At 35.5% G+C, this 26,802-nt stretch overlaps 1 protein-coding gene across 2 annotated transcripts in view; it reads left to right on the forward strand.

Moving 5' to 3' along the window:
* Positions 1–26,802, forward strand: part of DPY19L1 (dpy-19 like C-mannosyltransferase 1) — a 111,183-nt gene that overhangs the window by 47,979 nt on the left and 36,402 nt on the right. For both annotated transcript variants that reach the window (XM_054496679.2, XM_054496680.2), the window contains exons 7-10: positions 1,601–1,658; positions 18,020–18,111; positions 22,098–22,197; positions 24,611–24,688. In XM_054496679.2, the coding sequence (XP_054352654.1) occupies positions 1,601–1,658; positions 18,020–18,111; positions 22,098–22,197; positions 24,611–24,688 (328 nt within the window). The remainder of the gene's footprint in view (positions 1–1,600; positions 1,659–18,019; positions 18,112–22,097; positions 22,198–24,610; positions 24,689–26,802) is intronic.

Raw genomic sequence — 26,802 nt, forward strand, 5'->3', positions numbered from 1 at the left:
TTTCTAATGTCTAATCACTTGTGATGAAGCCTGGGCCTAGCCTGTGTGCTTCTCTTTTGAAGAAGATGTGGTACACCTTTCAGGAGAGAACCCTGGCGTCCACTTCCTGGCCTGTACTGCTTTCTGAGCTCCTCTATCTGATGCTCTCGTTTCAGTGATCCATCACTTCAGACACTTTCTGGCTTCAGTTTCTTTGCCCCTTTATATTTCATTTGTGCTGTCTAGGCTGATAATCGGTAAGCAAAAATCACACAGTCTTATGATTACTGACCCTGTAGATTTGTGTTCTGCAGCCTCAGTTGTTCCCCTAAGATATCCCAGCAGCACTGTGTTTTCCCCAGTTACCGCTCTCCTGAAATGTGAGTGGTATTTCAGACATTTCTGTCTTTCCTCAAACGTTTAATGCTGCCATCTTTTCTCTCTAGCAGCAAGTGGCTGTGTCTTCTGCTCTGTGGGGAACATGGAAACTCCACAAAGTACTTACCACTAATATGCAGTCTTCCTCCTGTTTTGCCAAGGCAAACAGGCCACCTGTGCTGGGGTCCCAGCCCTACCTGTCTCCTTCTGGATACTCCCTACGTGGATTATCCCTGCTGGCCATTGCGTCTCTTCCTCTTTTCCTCATTCATACATCACAAGAGTAAATACAAGGCCTTTGATGCCTATACCATCAGGTTCTTTGTTTCCTCTCTGACCTCTCTGTGGTATACCTATACTTAGAGAAAAAGAAGGAAGCATATTTGGGTAGAATAATGAGAAAGCAGCATGAGCTAAAACGAGTAAGAAGACCTCAAGAGTAAAGATGCAGAACATGATGAAATAAACCTAAACATAGCCTTATATCCCCTACCCAGACTTGGGGGACAGTAGGGAACATATTTCACTCTTATCTGAGCAAATGAAGGTTAATTGTTAGAACTACCAGATTATACCATTGTAATTTCTTACCTAGAGTTATAAGACTGTCATACTTTGATATTTGTGTTCTATTCCAGTTTTTGAAAACAAATGAAACATAAAACTTTATAAACTGGTATTCCTCAAGTGTATTCTGCAGAAAAGTAGCTTGGGGATGGGATTTGGGAAATATGAAATTAAATCTTTAATGTGTGGAAGTGCCTTGTGAATTTCTAGGAGCAGGTAGGCAGTGTGGGGTTTTCCATCCTCATGACCATGGATCCCTTTCCTTGCACGTCTCTCTCACCCTTTTTCCTAATGTATGTCATCTGTCCCAAGGAAAGCAGTTTGAGAAATGTTAAAGGACATAAATAAATATGAGGTACTAAAGAAAATAAAAAGAAATATCAGGTTGCGTGATGTACAGTAATATGACTACTAAGAATTTTCTATTCCCTTTCAGTTTGCGTGCTTTTCTGAGTCTATACATTTTGAAGGTAGCAAATGATTTTTAAAAAAGGAGACAAGATTAATTTGACTAATGATCCTTTGGAGGAAATAAACTATTTTGTAAATAAGCATAGGAGAGTTCTAGTATGACTATAAGATCTTGTATAATACCAGAGGTTATGATATTATGTATTTTAAGGTTTTTCTTAGGATTGACCTGGATTTTTGTTATTTATGTTGTCTTCTTTTCCAGTGGCAGCCGATTAGGAGGCCTGGTTACAGTGTTGTGCTTCTTTTTCAATCATGGAGAGGTAGGTAATCAAAAACTATTCTCAGAATTACTCCTGGAAATGCAGTTTTCTTCTTTAAATTTAATCTATAATGGCATTCTTTAAATGTTTGATCTTATTATTTTGATTCAAAATGTAAACACTAGCATTCGTTTGAGTTAACTTTTCATGATCATTGTACTTCTTATGTGATATAAGGCTTAGTAATTTGATGAAATAGTGGGTGTGTATCAACTGTATCAATTCTGTTGTTTTTTTTTTTTTTTTTTGAGGCAGTGTCTTTTTTTGTTGCCCAGTCTGGAGTGCAGTGGTGGATCATAGCTCACTGCAGCCTCAAACTCCTGGGGTCAGGTGATCCTCCTGCCTCAGAATCAGCTTCTAGAGTAGCTGGGACTACAGACGCTTATCACCACACTCAGCTAGTTTTTTAAATTTTTTATAGAGATGGAATCTTTCTATGTTGCCCAGGCTGGTCTTGAATTCCTGGCCTCAAGCAATCCTCCTGCCTTGGTCTCCCAAAGTATTGGGATTACAGGTGTAAGCCATCACACCTGCCCTCAAGTATCAATTGTTTGTATAATTTTAAAACTGTGAAAGCTAACGATTTAGTTATAATGGAAGTAGGCGGTAATCGATACAACTTTCTTTTGTAGGGATAACGATAACTTTTTGTTGCAGAAACTACACAGCATATTCTTATTTTAATGTATTAACATTTGATACTCTTTTAAGTACTTTTTGCAAAATATTTGAGTGTTCAAGGGCTTTCTAAAGACAACAGTATTGTAAAAAATATTGACTCTGGATCCAGGTTGCCTGGGTTCAAATCCTGACTGCTATGTGGCTCTGTGACCTGAGCAAGTCATTTAATCTCTCTTTGCCTTAGTTTCCTCCTTGTAAATGGGCATAATGATGTTACCCACCTCATAGGATTATTGCAGAGACTAAGTGAATTCATATGTGTAAATGCCTAGAGCAGTGTTTGGCACATGGTAGCTGCTATGTAATTGTTGGCTTGTATTATTACTGTTATTGACTAATTAACTTAGTTTAAATTCTACTATAAATTCAGAATGTCAACGTTTCTAGATTAATCATAGTTGTAAATGAATTTCTAATACATCTCTGTCTAGATTTCTTTCATGATAAATTTTGTATGAGGGAGAAAAGAATAAAAGTCAGCTTGCTTTGTGTGAAGTGACTTTGTCCTTCCATGCATTTTATACACTCAGTGCCTGCTGTATTTGAGTATGCACGTGTTTTAACATGTGCTATAACAGTAATCATCTCCAAACATAATGCAGAGTCAATGCTGGACTTTTTAGTCAGCGAGTTACTAATGGATACTTAGCCAATATGTTCTTAGTATTTAGAATCACAGAAATATAAAGCTAGAGTATTTGACAACTGGTTGCAACATGACATCAGTTAATTGGTATAGTACGTGTTTAAAAAAAAAAAAAAAAAAAGATTTGGCTTTTCCTGACTGTGGATCCTGCACATTGTGATAGTGTGGACCATGAAGCACTTTGAGCCACAGATTCTGTGGGAATGACCTAAGAAACAGGGAAATAACCATTTAATAATGGAAGAAGGAAGCATTGTGTGTTAACAATAAGGTGTCAGGGGAAAGAGGTTATTCAAAATTTTGGAACCTAGACCACCAGGAAGACCACTGTTTGTAAAGTGCAAAGGTCTGTCTTGCTACCCTCAGTGTATACTATGGTTTTTAATTCTTGGTCTTACGTTTTCTTATAATTTTGATACTCATGTGGCATGACCATCATTCCTTACAAAGTTTTCTTAAATTTTAACAATGGAATTCAGATTATTCAACTGGCTTTTCAGGCTGATGAATTGTCTTTTTGATACTTTTCAGCTACTTGGTGTAGCTGAAAAGCATGCTTAGACATCACTTTTTTAGGAAAAGGTAAACTGAATATCATTAGAATTAGAATTTCAGTTTTACTGAAATAGTCAAGTAGATAATTTTACTTACATGTAAAATTACTTGTGAAAATACAGGTAATGGCATTAAAATTGAGAGCATAAACTGCAGTTTTGGGTAAAATATTGGTGAGAACTCAACATATTTTCATTTTAGGTAATGAGATTTTCAGACCCTATTTTTTTCTGATTTTTAAGTATATACTTTTTCTATGGGCAGAAATATTTACTCTGGTAGTACCTATTTATGTATTTAGTGAGCTTTTGTAGAGCATTGCTCACTGGAAATGCTAGTGGGTTACTAATTGTACCTTACTTTCTTAGGAGAGTTACTTTGATCACATGAGTGATTGGTTTATGTTGCAAAGAATAGTTCTGAATTGTTACTTGCTTTTAAGTTCTATTTCCATTATTTAGTTTGCTGTGCACTAGATGTGAAGATAGCATAGGTTTACTTTTTTAAATTTTCTTTTTCCTCATATGGTTTTATAAGGGAAAATTTTTGCCTGAACAAAATAGTTATAAAATGTGTAGCATGAATAGCTTAATAGATTATTAAATAAATCATTTAAAACACATTTAAAACCTTCAAATCCGAAACTTGTGAAATGCAATAAAAGGGTTTATAATAATGATCAGTAATGTTGAGGTTATACATTCTATAATAAAAACTATGCAGATGTTTTCATTGATCAAGCTTCTTTAGTAAGTTTCATTCGGTCACAACTGAGAATTTTTGCAAAGATGAAAGCTAGCAATTTTGTTTTGCCTTTAAAATGTTTTCTTTTACAAGATGCACACAACATGTGTTGATGGTGCAGGGTTTTGGCATGCTGATAGAAAAGCATATGAATGTATATTAAGAAAAACCTGAATACAGTATTTTTCTCCAACTTTTTGATTGTTAGAAATTCTTTTTTTGTGAAATAGGATTGTTTAGCTTTTTCATGATAAGATTAAAAAAATTATTATGAAGCATGATTGATGCTGTTTTATGTAAAAGATGTTCACATATATAAGGATGTGCACACGTATGAAGAGGAAATTCCTTACTTTGTGTTTTTTAAAAATAAATACTTTTTAAAAAAGTAATTCAAAGTAAATGAAAGGATTGCCTCTGAAAGTACTTCAAAGTAAATTAACGGATTGCCTCCAAAAGTAATTCAAAGTGAATGAAAGCATTGCCTTGAGGTTCATATCTAATTAAACCATTTTTATGATCCACAACATATTTCTGACCCATATTTCTTAAATATTTTTCCACTGAACTGAGACTAAACTATAAGCATACATGTTCCTAATTATTGAAATAGTTATGCCATTTATATAAGATTTGGAAAATAATTTTTAGAGCACTTTGAAAACAATCTCATTAATCCTTATTCTTATATGGTAGGTATGTAGTGAACATCCCAATATCATAAAAATGGAAGCACTTAAACATTAAGTGATTGGCTAAAGGTTACCCAGCAGGGAGATGATTTTATTTATTTGTATTTTTAAAAAAATATTTGTTTTAACTTACAAATAATAATTGTAGATATCAATGGGGTACAGTGTGATGTTTTGATTTATGTATACATTGTAGAAAGAGTCAGTCAAGCAAGTTAACGTATCTATTCCCTCACCAACTTAGCATTTTTTGTGGTGAGAATGCTAAAAATCTCTTGGCAATTTTGAAATATGCAATACATTAACTGTAGTCACCAAGTGGAACAATAGATCATTAAAACTTATTTCTCCTGCCCAACTGAAACTTTATATCCGTGGATCAACATCTCCCCGTTACCCATGTCTCCCCTGAGCCTCTGGTAACTGCCTTTCTGTTCTCTGTTTCTGTGAGATTGACTCTTAGATTCCACATGTAAGTGAGATCATACAGTATTTGCCTTCCTGTGCTTGGTTTATTTCACTTAGCATAGTATCTCTTTCAGTTCCGTTCATAATGTCTCAAATGACATAATTTCCTTCTTTTTTTAAGGCTGTGTCATATTCCGTTGTGTATGTATAGCACATTTTCCTTATTAATCTCTTTATGGACACTTAGGGTTGCTTCCGTATCTTGGCTATTGTGAATAATGCTGAAATGAACATGGGAGTGCAGATATCTCTGATGTACTGATTTCAGTTCCTTTGTATATATACTCTGAAGTGGGATTGCTATTCTATTTTTAGTGTTTTTGAGGGAACTTACATGGTTTTCTAGAATGACTGTATAAATTTACATTCCTACCAACAGTGTGCAAGAGTTCCCTTTTCTCCACATCCTCTCCAACACTTATCATTTGTCTTTTTTGATAGTAGCCTTTCTAACAGGTGTAGGTTTCTCACTGTGGTTTTAATTTGAATTTCCCCTATGATTTGAGAAGCTGAGCATTTTTCTTTTCATATATCTGTTGGCCATTTGTATCTTTCCTTTTGAGAAATGACTTCAGATTCTTTGCCCATTTAAAAAATTGAGTTGTTTTGTTGCTATTGAGTTATTTGAGTACCTTATATATTTTGAATATTGGCCCCTTATCAGAGGTGTGGTTTGCAGATATTTTCTCCCAATCCTCGGGTTGACTCTACACTCTGTTAATTATTTCCTTTGTTGTGCAGAAGCATTTTAGTTTGACGCAATCCTATTTGGCTATTTTTGCTTTCCTTGTCTGTGCTTTTGCAGTCTTATCCAAGAAATCATTGCCCAGATCAATATTGTGGATCTTTTTGCAGAGAGAGGATTACAAGTTTCCTGATTCCCCATTAATCTCTCCAAACACGAAATTCTTAGGGGAGTAGCATTTCAAAGAAGACATCACTATAATTTATCTTTTACAAATCAAAGGTGCAGAGACCTTTTCTTGCCAATTTGTGGACCTCTTACTTTGTTTTTCTTTCATTCTTTCTTCCCTTCTTTCCAGTGTTGGTAAGGTTTTGGTAAGGTTGGTAAGAAAGAAAGTCCCTTCTTTCCAGGTACTTTTTGATGCTTGAGATGTGCAAGTAAAACAAAGACTCCTATCCTTGTGAACAATCATGTGAATGATGTGGGATAATCTTCTACCTTAAAGGAGGAGAATATTGGGCAGTAGCAAGGAGGAGCAGAGAGTGATAGCGGATAAGGTCAGAGAGTTAATAATTGGAGGTAGGAGTGGGAGCAGATTTCTGTAGGTCATTATAGGGTCTATTTGGAGTGGATGGAATGCCACTAGAGGATGATGACTAGTAGAGTGACATGATTTAAATTATGTTTTACATGAATTTGGGAAACAGTGTAAGTACAAGATGTATAATTTTATGAAGGCTATTCACTGGTGTGTCTATGGATTTATGAACTTATTAAACTTACAGTAACTTCAAAAGTTCAATAAAAACAGAGTGTGTTAATCTTAGCAGCATATCTGCTGATGTAAATTTGAAAAGCAGTCTACAATGGAAAAGTAGCCTACAACATCTTTTATGACCTTGCCCAGCTGGATTTCTGATTTTGTCTCACATCACTCTTCAGGCTATTTTTGATTGCTTTGCTTCAGCCCTATTGGCCCTTCTTTCTTTTGTTTCCAGAAAGGACTATTCCTTTTCCTTCCTCAGGGCCTTTGCACATGCTGTTTCCTATGCTTTGTATACGCCTCTGCGCCCCTCATCTTGACCTGTGCCTAATTAACTCCTAGTCATCCTTCACAACTGGGCATTTCAGTTTGCATCTCAGTGGTGTTCTTAATTTCTTCCTGCAGATCTGGATTTCCATCTGACATAATTTCTCTTTAGTTTTAAGAATTTTATTTAGCATTGTGATAAAGATCTGCCAATAATAGTTTTTGTCTGTCTAAAAATGTTATCTTGCCTTCATTTTTTGAAGTATATATTTGCTTAATAAGAATTATAGGTTGATAGCTTTCCCTTTCAGCAAAGATGCTATTCCATTATCTTCTGGCTTCCACCAGTTTATAAGAAGTCAGCTATAATTCTTATTATTGTTCCTCTGAATGTAATGTGTCTTTCCTCTGTTGTTCAAGGATTTTCATTATATATTTGGTTTTTATTGGTTTGATGGTGGTAAACCTAGACGTGCTTTGTTCATTGAACACTTTTGTTTTCTGGGTTGGTTTTTATTTTTAATCAGTTTTGGAAAGTTTCTAGTCAAGATCTTCTTTTTAAATACTTTATTTTCCCCATTCTTCCTCTCTTCTCCTTTGGGGATTCTAATTACATGTATGTTCAACTTTTAAAAAATACTATCTCACAGATTTTTGACACTGTTCCTTTTTTTCCCATTTTTTTCCTCTCTATTCCTCCCTTTGGGTATTTTCTGTTGCCATGTCTAGGAGTTGGCAGTGCTTTATTCTGATGAATGCAGTCTGCTATTATCACTATCTGATAAATTTCCATCCCTCCCTCCCTCCCTCTCTTCTTCCCTTCTTGCCTTCCTTTCTTCCTTCCTTCCCTCCCTCCCTCTCTTTCCCTTTCTTCCTTCGTTCCTTCTTAGAATTTCCATTTATTCCCTAGCGCCTCCATTTTTCTGTTGAAATTTCCTACCTCTTCATCTCACTAATAGTTTTCTATACATTTGAAAATCTAATTATTGTAGTTATTTTAAAGTCTGTCTTCTAATGCCAACACCTACATTACTGGGAATTTAACTCCATTGACTGTTTTTTTCTCTTGATAATGGGTCATATTTTCCTGCTACTTTGCATGTCTCATAGCTTTTTATTTTATGAAGACAATTTCTGTAAAAGAATGATAAAGGTTGAACTAGATAATCATTTTTGCTTCAATTTCCCTAAAAAGGGAACATCTTCTTTTATGTCAAGCACCTAGGAAGAGAGACTGAGAATTTGGATCCCACATGAAGCCCTGCCAAGCAGGGCAGTAGTATAGTTTTAATTTGTTTTAGTTTACTTCCAGTTTCAAATGAATTACAGTGATCTCTTTTTTCTTTGTCTCAGTCTCCAACTTTCCAAGTGCTTAACTCAGGGGATGATTCCTTTGGTCTTACCACTCTTTAAACTGGGAAGGGGTTAGTTTTCAGCTTTTTAGTTAATTTTAATCCATCTCCAGATTCAGCTGTGCCAAGGCCTCGAAACCAAACGCTGTGTGAGATTGTGATCTCACAGAGTTCTGACTCTCCCCCACTCCTCTTTATCTGCCAGATTCATGTGTGTGTATGTCTATGTGTGTCCCAGATTGGGGGAGGGGTGGCTGTCACAACAAATACTCATTTTTGTGTTTAAACCTTTTTCAGATTCTTATTTATATGGTTAGAAGTTGTTTGGTTCCAGCAAAGACTCTCTGCCTATGGCAGATCCTTACCTAAATTATGCAATTGTTCCCAGGTGTGATGGTAGAGCCAACAGCTGTTCTGTATCTTCACTTGGGCTATATCTAGTTTCACTGTAAATCTTGTACTAAAAAGGCAGTACAACAAAAGTGCATTTTTCTCTACTGTTTTTTCTCCAGCTTTTTATTTTGAACAAATTGAAACTTAGAGAAATGCTCTAGATTCACTTTCATTTGCCAGTTTCAATATTTTGACACATTTGCTGTCTTTCTTATACAAACACTGACACAGACATTTTTCTAATCCATTTGAAAATTAGCTGCAGATATGATTATATCTCACCCCTAAATACTTCAGTATATATTGCCTAAAAGCAAGACATTCTACATAATCACAATACTGTTATCATACTTGAGAAATTTAACACTAATAATTACACAGTAATACCTTAATACAGCCCATATTCTCATTTTCATAGTTTATTCCCATAAATTCTTTGATGCTTTTATGTTGGATCCAGAATCTGATTAAGGATTGTACCTTGCATTTAGTTGTCATTTTATTTGGAAAAGTTTATCTCAAACAGTTTCTCTTTGTTTTTTCATGGCATTAACATTTTTGCGGAGTCTAATTATTTTGTAGAGGTCTCACAATTTGGATTTGTCTGATTGTTTCCTTGTTAATAGATTCAGATTAGAAGACTTATTTTATTTTATTTTATTTATTTTATTTTATTTTATTTATTTTATTTTATTTTTTATTTTATTTTATTTTTTTATTTTATTTTAATTTAATTTATTTTATTTTATTTTATTATTTTATTTTATTTTATTTTATTTTATTTTATTTTGAGACAGGTTCTCACTCTGTTGCCCAGGCTGGCAGTGCAGTGGCACAATTTTGGCTCACTGTAGCCTCTGCCTCCTGGGTTCAAGGATTCTTATGCCTCAGCCTCCCGAGTAGCTGGGATTACACGTGTGTGCCACCACGCCTGGCTAATTTTTATACTTTTATTAGAGACAGGGTTTCGCCATGTTGGCCAGGCTGGTCTTGAACTCCTGGCCTCATGTGATCTGCCTGCCTCGGCCTCCCAAAGTGTTTGGATTACAGGCGTGAGCCACCACGCCCAGCCAGATTAGACATTTTAATGAAGAATGTGGCACATATGATGTTGTGTCCTTTGCTTTGCATTACCTCTGGAGGCATGCAAAACCAATTTGTCCTGTTATTGAATTTACTAAGTTAAATCACATGGTTAAGGTGGTGTCTGTCATGTCTCTATTATAAAAATGCCCTTTTTTTCTTTTAATTAATAGGTGAAATGAGGGATGATACTTTGAGACACCTGAATATCCTCTTCCCCCATAACATTTATCAACTGATTATACATCCACTGGTGATCCTTGCCTGAATTAGTTATTACATTAGCCATTGCAAATGGTAATTTTCTAATTCTGCCATTTCATCTACATTTACTGGTGTTCTATAAAGATAAATCCCTTCTCCTGCCATTTTCATTATATATGCATAGGGTTTTTTTAATTCAATGTTTTATAATCCATTGCATTTCTTTTTGATGCTCCCATTGTCACAAATTTGGCTGGTAGTAGTCTCCCCACATTTTAATGATATATAATTTTCACACATTAAGATTTGCATATTTTAACGGTTCAGTGGATCTTTACATATGTATACAATCTTGTATCCAGGAACTAGATCAGTGCATAGACTATTTCCAACCCCCAAGCAGGCTCACCTCTGTTCCTGTCCAATCTGTATCCCTCCCCATCCTTCAAAACTCTTCTATCTCTATCACTATTGATTAGTTTTGCCTATTTGGGGGCATCATTGAGTGGAATCATACTTTCTTATGCCTGATGTCTTTCTCTCAACATATGTCTGTGATATGTATCCACATTGTTTTCCAAAGTGCTTGTACCAGTTTTCACTACCATTGGCAATGTACGATAATTCCAGTTTCTTCTATCAATACATCCTTGTCAGTGCTTGGCATTGGCAGTCCTCTTAATTACAGTCATTCTGATGAGTGAAATGGTACCTTATTATGGGTTTAGTTTGCATTTTCCTGATAATTAATGATATTGAGCACCTTTTAATATGGCTTATCAGATTTAGAGATTCTCTTTTGTTTAATACCTAAGTCTTTACCCATTAAAAAATACTTGGGTTATTTTATTCATATATGGGAACTCTTTGTCAATTCTGTGGAGTTCTTTATAGAATATATGTTCTGCAAGTACCTTCTCACCACTTACAACCTGTCTTTTCATCTTTTTTGGTTTTTTGATTTTTATCTTTGTGTACACAGATCTTTTTGGGGTTTTTTGATGAAGTTCTTAATTTTCATGAAGTTCCATTTATCAGTCTCTTATGTTTAGTCCTTTTTGTGTCTGATTAAAAAAATCTTTGCCTAGCCTACTATGTAGGTCATAAAGATTTTCTCGTATTTTCTTTTAGAAGCTTGAAGAAAATATAAAGGAAAACCTTGGTGTAGCTTTCACATTTTGGTTTGTAATCTGTCTAGAATCTTGTATACAGTATGAAATAGGTTCCAGATTCCTTTCTCCCCTATCCCACCCCAAATAGGATGTCCAGTTAACCTAGTACCATTTGTTAAAAAGAAGATTTTTCCCTGCTGAATTGTAGTGGGCCTTGTATCATAAATAAAGTGACTATATAGTTTTGGATTTATTTTTACATTCTCAATTATGTTCTATTAGTCTGTTTATCTTCAAGCCAGTATCACACTGCCTTAAATATTGTAGCTTTATAAGTTCAATATCTGATAGTGAAGATCTCCAACCTTGTTCTTCGTCAGTATTGCCATAGCTACTCCAGGTCCTTTGTGTTTCCATATAAATTTTAGAATCAGTTTGTCACTACTTCCCTCTCTTTCAACACATACACAACTTGCTGTGTTTTGGATCTCTAGATTAATTTAGAATGGACATTCCTGAATATACTAAATCTTCCAATCCATAAACATAGATTTATATTCGTCTCCTTTAATTTCTCTCAGGAATGTTTTATGTTTTTCACATATTTTATTAATCTCTAGATACTTTATGATTTTGGCACTATTTTCTGCCCTTTTGATATATCTCATTGGTGTCTGAACACTTCCTTTCAAACACAAAAAGGTTCCAGAAACAAATTATTCTGTAATACACACAAAATAGTTTCAGAGTTACTACACTAATGTCATTACCAATAACAATCCTACCAAGTATGGTTCAGTATTTCTCCAGTTATTTTTCTCCTAAGAGTGTATTCTACTAAGGAGGTATATTCAGACTATAAAAGTTAAACAATTTAGAAGTAACCTGAATTGTTTTTATTTCTCCACATTATATTATCATTTTGACAGTGCAATTTGAATCATTTGTTTCTGTTTCTATTTATATTGCCTATATATCTTGGTTAATGCTTTCATTTTGTAGTCAGAATTTTGGTTATGTTGATAACCTTGAGCAATGTAGTTTATAACCACATGATGAAGGTGGTAGAGTTGATACTGATAACATCTTGCCAGATATATTTTCTGTTTTAGATGAATAAGCAATGGTCAAGTTCGAGTCATTGCAACAATGGATGGAAACATGGAGGTGTACTCACCGCTTTTTCAACAAAGTTTCTCAAAGGTTTTTTGTAAATTTGGATAGGATATACTGATATCTTAGATTTTCAGAGACAAAAAGATCAATGTTTTCTGTCATACAACCAGCTGAAATTCTTTATAAAGATAGTACAGTTTAAAATAGCATTTACATATCACTGACACATTAAATCCTGTGTGAGCTAAAATTGTATTATAAGTTCAGATTGAAATATGTAACTGGTTAATTGAGCAGCTTATCAGTACAGGCTGTGCATCTGTAATCTGAAAATCTGAAGTCTGAAATACTCGGAAAGTCCAAAACTTTTTGAGTGCCAACATGACTCTCAAAGGAAATTCTCATTGGAGCATTTCAGATTTTGGTTTTTTGGATTAGCGATGCTCAATCAGTAATTAAAATGCAAATATTCCAAAATTTGAAAAAATCTGACATCCAAAACACTTCTGGTCCCAGCATTTTGGATAAGAAATGCTCAACCTGTGTATGGTACAAAAATAGACCAAAACTCCAAGAAAGCCACCAGGCTTACTTATTATCAAGATACAGTGCCCTGAGATGCACAAAGCTTACTCCAAACTAAGGTTGGGTCTTCCTAAATAATGGTACTGCCCTAAGTAGCATCAAACAAGAGATATTCAAGCCATGTCTCTTAAACCTAGCATGTTTGTGGTTACTATGTGGACAGCAGGATTCTTAACACCTATAACATTCTCTGAAGAGAGGTAGCATAACCTTCATGGTGCCAGCAGTCTTTTAAGGAAGCACTCATAAATATAGTGTTTAAAGCATTATTATAGTTAATATTAAGCAATATAAAGCAATAGTATAATCAATATAGAAAAGCAGCAGGCAGAGGTGGGTAATTTGTTTTAAACCTAAACATTATAGTAACAAGTTAGAATTGATCCAGCAAATGGCAACTCCAGTAAAAACTCTTGGCATAAATCTTAAACATGGTCTGTTTGATACTAATAATAACCACAATTTATAACTCACTAGTCAGTTGTTCTTCTATTTATTTTGAAGTTACGAAGATAAATCAATTAGATCATACTGTATTCCCAATATTATAAGTTAATAGTTTGAAAATAGAGATTGGAAAATTAAGCTATTTTTGAGATTCCTTAGTTATTGATTCTTCAGTGAATGCTTAAAAATTATTAAGCAGAAAATAAAAGCCTATTAATATCTACACAGTATTATGTTGCAGTATAATCAGTGTTATGAAATGTGTGCTAAAAATTATATACTAGATAGAAGTTTGTGCATCATAAGATTTTTATTGAATTTATTTTCACAATAAATGTATTTCTTGTACTTAGAAACAACATACCTTTGTATAACCCTTTCTTAAAGCAGTTCACTTATATATTTCCTTTAACTCTCAAATTTCAAAATAATGCCTTGGCATTTTAAACTGTCACACTTTTTATTTTACATTTAAAATTAGAGATAAAGAAATATTTATTTGTTGAAACGTAAAGCATGACTAAACCAAATCTCTTCACTATTTTCAAATTATGTGGCATCATCTGGAATGGCAATTATGTTTGTACCAGACCTAGTAAAACACATTGTGTTATTGGAGAAACAATAGAAAGCACTTTCATGGACATTTGAATTCATGTACTCAGAATTTTGGAGGGAGAAGACCTTGCCCTTCATTACAGTCCTGTAATTGGGTTTTCTTGTCCCTACTTTCAGAGGATGTAATTCAGTTTTGGTGAACTGAGTGACTATAGCTATTAAATGCAACAAATTTTGGAGAAATGATAATGTCATTGAATGTGGGTAACAAATGTGGGGGAACCGTCTGCATGAAGAAAATTCTCAAATTGTACATTGCATAATTGGAATACTTGCTTGTTTGAATACGTGTTTTTGTACAGAGACTGATGACTTTACAAATTTTGATTATACAGGCATACTTCAGAGATACTGTAAAATGAATATCGTAATAAATCAAGTCATACAAATTTCTTGGTTTTCCAGTGCATATAAAAGTTATGTTTACACTGTACTATAGTCTGTTAAGTGTGAAATAGCATTATGTCTAAAAAACAATGTACATACGTTAATTTAAAAATAAGTGGCTAATCCCAGCACTTTGGGAGGCTGAGGCAGGCTGAGGTCAGGAGTTCAAGACCAGCCTAGTCAACATGGTGAAACCGTTTCTCTATTAAAAATACAAAAAAAATGTAGCCGGGTGTGGTAGTGGGTGCCTGTAGTCCCAGCTACTCGGGAGGCTGAGGCAGGAGAATCGCTTGAACCCAGGAGGTGGATGCTGCAGTGAGCCGAAATTGCGCAGCTGCACTCCAGCCTGGGCGGCAGAATGAACTCCATCTCAAAATAAACAAACTGCCAGTGATCACCTGAACCTTCAGCAAGTTGTTGAGATGGAGGGTCTTATTTTGATGTTGATAACTGCTGACAGAGGGGTTGCTGAAGATTGGGATAGCTGTGGCAATTTCTCAAAATAAGATAACAATGAAATTTGCTGTATTGATTGATTCTTTCTTTCACAAAAGATCCCTCTGTAGCAAGTGATGCTGTTTGATAGCATTTTACCCACAGTAGAACTTTCAAAATTGGAGTCAGTCCTTTCAAACCCTGCCACTGCTTTAGCAACTAAGTTTATGTCATATTCTAAATCCTTTGTTGTCATTTCAACAATGTTTACAGTATCTTCAACCAGTAGTAGATCCCATTTCAAGAAACCACTCCCTTTGCTCATTTAAGAAGCAACTCCTTATCCTTTAAATTTTTTCATGAGATTACAGCAGTTCAGTCACATCTTCACTCTCTATTTCTAGTTATCTTGCCATTTCCATCACATCTGCAGTTACTTCCTCCACTGAAGTCTTGAGCCCATCTAAGTCGCCCATGAGGGTTGAAATAAACTTCCAAAGTCCTATTAATGATGATATTTTTGCCTCCTCCCATGAATCAGAATGATTTTAATGGTATCTGAAATAGTTAATCCATTCCAGAAGATTTAAATTTCAGTTGCCCAGACTCATCAGAGGAATCACTATAGCAGCTAGAGCCTTATGAAACATATCTCTTAAGTAATAAGACCTGAAAGTTGAAATGACTCCTTGCTTCATGGGCTGCAGAATAGATGCTGTGTTAGCAGGCATGAAGGCAACATTAATCACCTCATCCGCCTCCACCCGAGCACTTGTGTAACCAAGTGCACTGTCAATGAGCAATAATATTTTGAAATGAATCTTTTTTTCTGAGCAGTAGGTCTCAAGAATGGGCTTGAAATATCTGGTCAATCATGCTAAAACAGATGTGCTGTCATCTAGGCTTGTTGCTCCATTTGTAGATCACGTGCAGAGTAGATTTAGTGTAATTCTTAAGGGTCCTAGGATTTTTAGAATGGTCAATGAATATTGGCTTCAAGTTAGTCGCTGGTTGCATTAGGTCTAACAAGAGAGTCAGCCTGTCCTTTGATGTTTTGAAGCCAGCCACTGACTTCTCTCTGACTAGGAAAGTCCTAGATGGCATCTTTTTCCAGTAGAAGGCTTTTTCATCTGCACTGAAAGTCTGTTGTTTAGTGCAGCCACCTACCTCAATTATGTTAGCTAGATCTTCTGGATAACTTGCAGCTTCTACATCAGCATTGCTGTTTTACCTTGTACTTTTATCTTACGGATATGGCTTCTTTCCTTAAACCTCATGAACCAACCTTTGCTAGTTCAAATTTTCTTCTGCAGCTTCTTCACCTCTTTCAGCCTTCACAGAATTGAAGAGAGTTAGGATCTTGTTCTGGATTAGGCTTTGACTTAAGGAAATGTGGCTGGTTTGATCTTCCATCCAGAACATTAAAACTGTCTGCATATCAGCAATAAGGTTGTTTCACTTTTAATTTCCTTCAATAATTTTTCTTTTGCATTTCTGACTGTTAGGTCTAAGAGGCCTAGCTTTTGGCCTCTCTCGGCTTTTGACATGCCTTCTTCACTAAGTTTAATCATTTCTAGCCTTTGACTTAAAGTAAGAGATGAACAACTCTATTAATTGAACACTTAGAGGCCCTTATAGGCTTATTAATTTTCCTAATTTTAATATTGTTGTGTCTCAGGGGATTTGGAGGCCTGATGGGAGGGAGACAGATGGGAGAGTGGCTGATTGGTGGAGCAGTTAGACCACACACATTTATCCATTAAATTTGCCATCTTATTGGGCATGGTTCAAGGCACCTAAAGCAATTAGAATAGTAATATCAGAGATTACTGATCACCGATCACCACAGCAGATATAGTAATAATGAAAAAGGTTGAAATTATGAAAATTACCAAAATGTGACACAGAGACATGAAGTGACCACATGCTATTGGAAAAATGGCACTGATAGACTTGCTTGATGCAGTGTTGCCACAAACCTTCAATTTGTGACAGACGTTATCTGCAAAGCATGGTAAAGGGCAATGAAATGTAGTTTGCCCATGTATCTTACTGTCAATCATACTGAACTCTCCAGTTAATCTAATAAACTAACAGCTTTTAAAAATTGCATTCTAGTAACAACAGTATACATTATCAGTGGACCTTTTCAATCTTTTCAGCATTCTCTTGTGTGAGTAGTTCATTCATAAATAGATATGTATGTCAGTTTCATAAAGGATGGTGAGCTTGTTTGAAAAGAGCAGTAAATTGGCTCAGTCTTTCTATAGTAGCATTAGAAATATTCAGTAGTCTGAGGTACAGCGAAAATATAGGAAACACTTATTTTTGACATGGTCTTTGTCATTCTGTTTTTAGGTACCCCTGCTTGCATTGAAAGACATCATTATTTTAGTGTGACTTAATAATATCAGATTGCTTGCATTTAATTCTATGTGGTTTTCTGTCGATGGAAGGATGAACTTACTAATATGTTTAGTCTATATACAGTAAAATGACATTATTACAACTGTGATAGTACATTGCTTAATTATGTCCAAAGTGAGCTTTTCAGAAAGGTTTATACTTAACAATTTTAGGACTTTTGTTACTTAATTTGATTCCACCACTTACTTTTAAATATTTTGCAACCCAGGGTAGCTTAGGCAAAGAAGTAAAACCAAAAATGGAATATTCCTTTGTAGCAGCACTGTGAATGAAAATACTAAAATTGATGACTAGAAAGAGTTCTCAAGTACTGGTTATGGATAGTTTTGCTGAAATTCTTGGGAAAGAAGACAAACAATAGATAAATAATCAACTCAAAATATTCTAAAATTTGGCAGAACATTTTCTTGCTGGTACTTTCCTCCCTTTCCTTTTAAGATGTAGTTGCATCTTTTTTGGTATTTTCTTCTTGACAATTCATGATATTAATGCTTTACATGATCTTAAGCCACATGTGTCTCTGTCAGTAATATTTCTTACATGCTGGTTTTGCTGTTTATGGAATAAAGTCCAGTAGTTTGTTTTACAACACACTGTTTAAATTATTTGTTAAAAATAATTTTATTTATAAATAGCAATTTTTACTTGGAATGTCTTAGTAAATTTAGCAAGTATACTATACTACAAATTTTTTTTTTCAGTGTACCCGTGTAATGTGGACACCACCTCTCCGTGAAAGCTTCTCATATCCATTTCTTGTTCTTCAGATGTTGCTTGTGACTCATATTCTCAGGTAACTTTGACTTAACCTTATTTCTTTTTGTATTAAATAATTTAAACTAAAATTTCTTAAGCTTCCATAATAAAGTGAACATAATAAAATAATTAACCAATATGATGCTGTTATTAGTAACAATATTGTAAGAGTGTAACTTAAAAATAGTACCAAAAACATTTCTTCTATCAGCCTTCTGTTCCTCCTTCTTTTTCTTGGTGGTCCACAGTGACTGCTTGAGAAGGAACAAATTGCTTTCACTTCTCCTGTCATTTCCACTTTCTCAAGTCTTCTTCTGTTACCACTATAACCTCCTGAAAATGAGCAGAAAGAAGATAAAGGCTGGTCATGCTATAGTGTATCCTGTAAGATAGAATCCTTTGGGACAAAGGATAATTCACAGAATTCACACTTCTCTCCCTTTCTGCTGACAAATATTGAATATAGCTGCCTTGCTCCAGAGGGTAAAAAGGAAGCCAAATGGGGGCTATGGAAAAATGGAACAAAGCATGATAAAAATCTGAAGATGACTCAGACTGATAACTCCCTTCAGTGATCCTCCGAATTCAGAAGAACTTTGTTGAAGTCTGTTATGCCAAACCCTTTGGGCAATCTATTTCCCTCTGATTGTTACAGCAAGTATAGAACCATCACGTGGCTTTTAGTCTCCTATGTAGTAGTGTCTTTAGACAGACCTTTCATAGAACATGAGATGGGTGATGTTTTTGCATTAGCTTTTTAAAGTCTGTGTAGCTCCAGCTGTATTGCTGTCCCCTAAACTCCTCTTTTATAGAGTTTAAAGCTTCTTTAGCACCTTCAAATAAGGTGAACCTCTATGAATTCATAACCTTTAACTGTGCCCTGTTGGTTCTGAGGCACCTTGAGCAATGGTCCCTTCTCAAACATCTCTGTAAGAAGTGTTGTGCTATAAGAGTCTTTGATTCACCACTACAGATGCTGTTTTTCCACATTCACATTCTTGACCATGGCTTTTTTCTCCAGTATAGTGCAGACAGCAGACTGCCCATCAGTCTCTAGTTCCTTCCTGCTTTTCTACCTCTGCTCCTGTCTTAAATCCAGCAAAGGCAAACCTTTGATTCTTTTTTCACTCACTGATCTGATCTGTCCCTGAGTAGCTGTGTGGATGCTGCTCCGGGTACTGAGCGCTGCTTCCTTTAGTCCATCTGTACCATAGAAGGTAGTGTTAGTTTCCTGTTGCTGTGTAGCCAGTCACCACAAACTGGGACCTACTATCTTGGAGTTTTCTAGCTCCGAAGTTTTAAAATCAGGGTATTGGAGGTGCTACCCTCTTCCTGAAGGCGCAGAGTGGGAGGGGAGAGAATCAATTTTCTTGCCTTTTCTAGCTTCTAGAGGCCGTCTGCATTTCTTGGGAGGTTGCCTACATTTCTTGGGAGACTGCCTGCGTTTCTTGGCTTGTGGCTCCTTCATCTTCAAAACCAGCAATGTTAGATTAAGCCCTTCTTTGTCAGTTCACTCCAACCTTCTCTTCAGCCTCTCTTCTGTTTTTAAGTACCCTGTGGTTACATTGGGTCCACCTGGATAATCCGGGATACATTCCCTACTGTGAGGCCAGGTGATTAGTCATCTTCATTCCATCTGCAGCCCTAGTTCCCCTTTGCCGTGCAACATCACATGTTCACAGGTTCCAGGGATTAGGACACAGATATTTTTGGAGGCCATTGTTCTGCCTACCAGGATGGGGCCTCTCCAGTTGCTGTTTCCTGCGTTCAAGAGCTGCCTTCTGTTGGGTTCTTCTCTGTTTTTGGCTCCAGGTGCTTCTGTGACAAGCTTTTTATGTTTTCTTTAGTCTCTTATCATTGTCTTTTTCAGCCTTACCCACATCTTAATACCTGTCTTTACTTTTTGCTGAAAAGTTTGAGAGAACTTTCCTCTCTTTAGAGCCTTCTTCATTGTCTCTGTTTATATTCTAGTTGACATTTCCTTTCTCGTATTCCTGGCCATCTGAAGCTGAATCAGCTGCTGCTTTCACCACTCCTGGTTCAGATCCATCCCGTCTTGATCTTCCTCGCCATCTTCATCGGCAGCTTATCACTTCTGATTGCAACGGCTTTCCTGGTTATGCCCCTTAGTTGTCATGGCTCCCTGCTTGCCTGCTGCGACTATGACTGGTTGCTTGGAAGTGTGGGCTTTCATTTTGCTTTCTTGGACACTGCAGTCTTTTTAGGAGGGAAAACCTGCTAAACCTCCTTTCTTGAAATTTTGGCAGATGTCTTGTCTTTTTTAATGAAGGATAGTAACCTTCTCCCTATTGGCCATCTTCATCTTCTGATATTTCATCCTCATTACTGACATTGTCTCCTTAGGAAGAGCAGCCATTTCCTTTAGTTCTTGGTTTCTACCTATAGTTGACATATTGTGACATTAGAGGGAGGTGGTGGGTGGTGATGGCTTGGTGGAGCCAAGAAGAAGCTGAGCAGTGTTGATGCAGGCTGCAGTGCTGAGGATACTGGTATAAAACCAGAAAAGAGACTATTCCTTAATGCTAAGAATCATTTATAAATAAGGTTAGTGGTATGTTTTAACAAAATGGTTTTGTCCAGTTTTGAATTTTAAGCATTTTTAGAAATTCAGTTTATATACCCACCGAATACTAGCACAGCTTAGCTTTTTCTTGGTTGTTCTTAGCTTTTTTTTTTTTTTATTCTTGGCAATATTTATGTTTCCATTTCTGTTGTCTTGGGTCAGAGCTATTTTGATCACCAGTTGGATTTTCTTTGTTTTCTATTCACTCCTATCTCCCCATAGTACATTCTTTATCCAACTGCCAGATTGGTATTAAATTCTGCTCGGAAATCTTAATGTCTCTTGTTACCCGTAAAATGAAAATCATATTTAGTATTCAAAGGCAGTAGAGAAATGCTTTATTTTAGACAGCGGCTTTCAAACTTTTGGATTATGATCTATAAGAAATAAGAAATATGTTTTACACTGTGGCTTAGTATACACATACATGTATGCATACAACTGAAACAAAAGTTTCACAGAATAGAACCCCTCGTAAGTAGGATATAGTCATATATATTCTGTTTCACTCTGCTGATCTCCATTTTTAAATGCTGAATTTTATTCCATAAGTTGATTTCATAACTCATTAAAAGGTTATCTGGAGTTTAAAAGTACTTTTGTTGGATTAAAATAGCAGAGAGGGATGTCCTTTGGAGAAGGGATACTTGGGGAAGTGAAGAAAGGCATTTCATAATGGTGCTCTATGCTCCAGGTAGGTTTATCTGGCCAGAATGTCTTTACTGTATCTGAGCTGCATACACCTCATCACCTCAGTATATCAACATGCACACTCCACTTCTGTGAAAATGGACATGTTTGGGGGCTTTGTGTTGGCTCGCAGATTTAGAGGATAAAATCATCTTACCCTCCTAAAAATCTCCTAAATTACAAGTCAGTACCAAAATGAGATCTCTAAAGATTGCTTCAGAATGGCCCCCATATCTTTTCCTCCACTTAACTTTTCTGTGTTCTCCTACCTGTGCCAGACCCAACTTTTTATCTCACATGCTTACAAAATCTCTCTCAGCCGCTTACCTCTTATTCTGCATTCTTGCAGTAGTTGTCTGCATAATACTTAGCACTTAGAATATGCTGCTATCATCTTTTCATAGGCATCTTCTGCCTTCCTAACTAGTGAATCTGTTGAATCAGTATTTTTAAATATTCAGTCATGGATTCACCAAAATATAATTTGAAAAAAATGTTCATGGATATACTGACCCAGCCACCCTCCTTCTCTCTGTGTTATTGTTAGCAATAATGGGTATTTACCTTTCAAAGAAAATTGTTGTAATTGAGTATCAGGAGGTATAATTTCTAACCCATTGGTTCATTTTGTGTTTAGGTTGTGTTATAACCAGATCATATATATTTCGAGATTTTAATTTGCAGCAGTTTGGAGCCATGCTAGACTATTTCGTGTTTAAACTTACTAACACTTATTTTATCTTTTCAAGGGCTACAAAACTTTATAGAGGAAGTTTGATTGCACTCTGCATTTCCAATGTATTTTTCATGCTTCCTTGGCAGTTTGCTCAGTTTGTACTTCTTACTCAGGTGAGGTGATTATATTTTAAGCTGTTTTAAGCTTAGCATGTTTGACTATGTGAGCTCATTTGCATAAAATTACAACTGAGATATTCTGTGGTTCTAAGTCCTAAAACACTAAAACATTTTTTAGAAATGTTGAACAAAAGAAAGTTCAGGGTAGAGAAATATGTAGGATTATTTATTAATGATTGTTAATTATTTACTTCCTAACATAATGCATTTATTGAACTCAAATTTGTAAGAATGCTTATCTTTGTTATTCAGTATTGTTAAGTGCTTGAAAGAGGACTAGTGCTATAACTTCAAGTATTTCTCTTAACTATAGTATTTCTGTTACCTAAAGTGTTTCTTTTATGAATAGTTGTGTACATTCTTGCACGTAGAATAAAGACACATAGGATTACAGGATCAATAGCTAACCAGTTCATCTCTTACAAAATTCTCTCTACCAGTCTGGAAATTTATCTATTGTCTTTCCATGTACTGTTGCCCACTATAAATGGAGGTAGCTTGTTGAGAGAGGGAGTAAATTACATATTCATTTTTCTCCCTGCGTACAATTTTTTTTTATTGTACTGGTATATTTGTATAAAGCAGTTGAAGAGTTACTTTTTTTTTTTTTTTTTTTTTTTTGAGATGGAGTCTTGCTCTGTCGCCCAGGCTGGAATGCAGTGGCACAATCTCGGCTCACTGCAACCCCACCTCCTGGGTTCAAGCGATTCTCCTGCCTCAGCTTCCCAAGTAGCTGGAACTACAGACGCGTGCCACCACGCCCAGCTAATTATTTATATTTTTAGTAGAGACGGGGTTTCACCGTGTTAGCTAGGATGATCTCAATCTCCTGACTTCGTGATCCGCCCGCTTTGGCTTCCCAAAGTGCTGGGATTACAGGCGTGAGCCACTGCGCCTGGCTGCTTTTTAATATTTTTTAGAACATCTTGCTTGGGAAATGAAGTTAGACTTGGATTTGACTCCTAGTTCTATTCACTAGCCTCTTAACTTGGATAAAATAGTTAACTTTTCTTAGTTTAGGTTTTCTCATTTCTGAAATAGAGATAATAAAAGAACCTACTTTATTGGGTTGCGGATAGGACCAGATGAAGTAATGTGTATGATTCTTAACACAGTACCTGGTACTTAGTAGGTGTCAGTAAGGTTAGTTGGTTTTATCATTATTTTTTAAAATAGACTATTTGTACTTACTTTTTACTTTGATCTTGTCTTGTAGACTCCTTTGTCTAACTTAGTTTGATGACATTTTCAATCAGTTTGTGGTTTAAAATTGTCTCTGAGTTTCTCTCTTTAAAATTCTACCCTGTAAATGTACTGTGTGTTGCTTAGCCCTTGGGGTGAAAAGGGAGCATTCTCATTGCTTCCTGATAGTGGAGACTGCCTGCTTCTTTGTGGAGGTGAGAGTCAGGGGAGGTATTTTGCCTCCCTGTGGGGCTTATGTTGAATAATAACACACACTTCCCCACAGTTGTTATGTCATATCAGGCACCCTAAGAAATGCAGTGTTCTCCATGGGTAACTCTGAATAAAGGGAAACTTTGTTGTTTTTCTCACTAATGGAAAAATTTGTTGTAGATCGATTTAGAGATAAAAAACTTGATGAATGAAACTTAAGTTATATGTTTAAGTATTCAGCTATTTTGCAATCTGTTTATGCTATGCTTTTGTAGTAGGACAGGAAGAATTTAATTTGAATTGCTTTCTCTATGAGGAAGGGCATAGAGGCATTGTCTGCTATATTACCTCTATATAATAGATGCTATACCATCATTTAATCAATTAATTCATCTAAATAATTCCAGTACTCTTAGAATTATTGATATATAACATACAATTTTCTTCCAAATGGAAAAGAAAGTTAAAAATACCTTTGCATCGAAAGTACTCTTAATTTGAAATTGATAAATTTGATTATAACTAACTCTTGAATATTTGTATTAATGAAAGAATACTAATGGAGATACTTGTAAAGAGTGACTAGCAAGCAGAAATTAAGGTATTTTTATGCACACATGCATTGCATAATTATTTTTCAGTTTAATGTACCTTCCCCAATTATGTATTAGTTGTCATAATTACATTTTCATCTTTTTTGATTGGACAAGGCACTTTTTAATTGTACGTGTTGACAGTAGAGTTGACCTGAAGTTAAAATGAGTATTGTTTTGGACAGTTGACAAAGTAGACAATTCACATGATTGAGAAAGCTGTGTATCAGAAAAATAAACCAATATTTTCTATACTAATATATTGACTATATTTAATAATAAATTGGCAGATAAAAGGAAAACAGAAGAACTCACTCTGTGTGTAGATATAAATCAGTTGAAACAACAGTAAATATATTCTTCATTCTTGTAGCTATTCATTTTATCTTTTTTACTTTTAATTTCTTTTTAAATTTCAGATTGCATCATTATTTGCAGTATATGTTGTCGGGTACATTGATATATGTAAATTACGGAAGATCATTTATATACACATGGTAATAATTTTTTATTGTTCTTTTCCATTTAGTTTGCCCTTAAAACTCCTGATTAATATTTGATTTGTTCATGGTTGAAACTAGTTGTAACAATTTCATAACTAAAACAAATGTTGTTCAAACATTGTGATATAATCAAGAGACCTCTTTTTGATAGACCACTCACAAAAATTTAATTTGGGTCATATTATCTGATTGAAGTTGTGCCCAACTTATGCATTATCAGTAAAATAAATAATTTATGAAACAGAAACATGGGGCTGATATATTATCCAGGAGCTATCTGTTAAAATGAAGTAGAAGGGCCCGACATGGTGGCTCATGCCTATAATCCCAACACTTTTGAGAGGCCAAGGTGGGATTCACTTGAGGCCAGGAGTTTGAAACCAGCCTGGGCAACAGAGCCAGACCTCATCTCTACAAAAATAAAAAATTTTAACATGGTGACGCATGCCTGTAGTACTAGCTACTTAGGAGCCCAACTTATGCATTATCAGTAAAAGAAATAATTTATGAAACGGAAACATGGGGCTGATATATTTTCCAGGAGCTATCTGTTAAAATGAAGTAGAAGGGCCCGACATGGTGGCTCATGCCTGTAATCCCAACACTTTTGAGAGGCCAAGGTGGGGTTCACTTGAGGCCGGGAGTTTGAAACCAGCCTGGGCAATAGAGCCAGACCTCATCTCTACAAAATAAAAAATTTTAGCATGGTGACGCATGCCTGTAGTACTAGCTACTTAGGAAGCTGATGTGGGAGGATTGTATTAGCCCAGGAGGTTGAGACTGCAGTGAGCTATGATCACACCACTGCACTCCAGCCTGGGCAACATAGCAAGACCATGTCTCTACAAAAAAGAAAAAAAGTTCATTAACTGAGCATCAACTATCGAGGCATGTGGAATACACCAGCATTCATATTACTACATTCTAACAGAGTGGGGGAAAGAGGGAAGACAGAAGATAAATAATAAACATAGTAAATGGGTAAATTATGTAGGATGTTAGAAGGTGATAAGGATTTTAGGCCAGGTATGGTGGCCTGGGGAGGCTGAGGCAAGAGGACATTTGAGCCCAGGAGTTTAAGACCAGCCTGGGTGAGACCCCATCTCTATAAAAAAAAAATACAAAAAAAGATTTTAGAAGAAAGAAAAGGTCAGGGTAAGGCAGATCAGGAGCACCAAGATCGGGGGTAGGAGAATGGAAAAATCAAATGAGGTGGTCAGGGCAGGTCTTCTTGAGAAGGGGGAGTCGAACAAAGATTGGAAGAAGGAGAAGGAGTTAGCCAAGTAGATATCAAAGAAACTGATCTCTAGGTTGGTGGAACAGCTAGAACAAAGACCCTAAAGCTGGTTGGTTGATGTTCTTGAATGGTTATCCTTTAAAAACAAACATTTGTCTTCTCTCATTAGTTTTTATAATTTTGATGTTTTCTTTTCCTGATAATTTTACAGTTTTCATAATATCCCATTATTTTCATTTTCTTAATAATTTATACATATAAAATAACATTTATAATGTGTAAGGAAGTTATAAACACAGTCATAAAATAAACAACCAGGAGCCTACTCTCCAAATGAATAATAGAACCTTATCGTTACTTTTAAGTCCTATATGCCCTGAGCTCATCCCCTCACTGCTCCTAGAGGTAACCACTATTCTGACTTTTTGAATTGTAATCAATTTGCTTTTCTTTATAACTTTACAATATGTGGATTACTAAATAGTACATATTTTTATTATTAAATGTTCACATTCTTTGTAAGGTTTATACAAATGGCATTATTTTATAAATACCATTTTTTCCCTCCGATTTCTGCTACTTATATGTAACTAGAATTCAGATATTTTCACTGCTTTATATTTTCCATCATATAAATAAAGCATAATTCATTTATTCATTTTCTTGTTGAAGGACATTTAGGTTCTCTCCTCTCCCCCCAGCTTCTTATTTTAGTTATAAATAATACTGTACATTCTTCACATATCTCCTAGGGCACATATGTTGAGAGTTTCTCTAGGGTCTTTACCTAGTAGTAAATTTGTTGGGTGGTAAATTATGTACATGTTCAACTTTATAAATACCGAATTGTTTTTCTAAAATGATTGGACTA

This window comes from Pongo pygmaeus, chromosome 6 (assembly GCF_028885625.2).
Source record: "Pongo pygmaeus isolate AG05252 chromosome 6, NHGRI_mPonPyg2-v2.0_pri, whole genome shotgun sequence".
Taxonomy (NCBI): domain Eukaryota; kingdom Metazoa; phylum Chordata; class Mammalia; order Primates; family Hominidae; genus Pongo; species Pongo pygmaeus.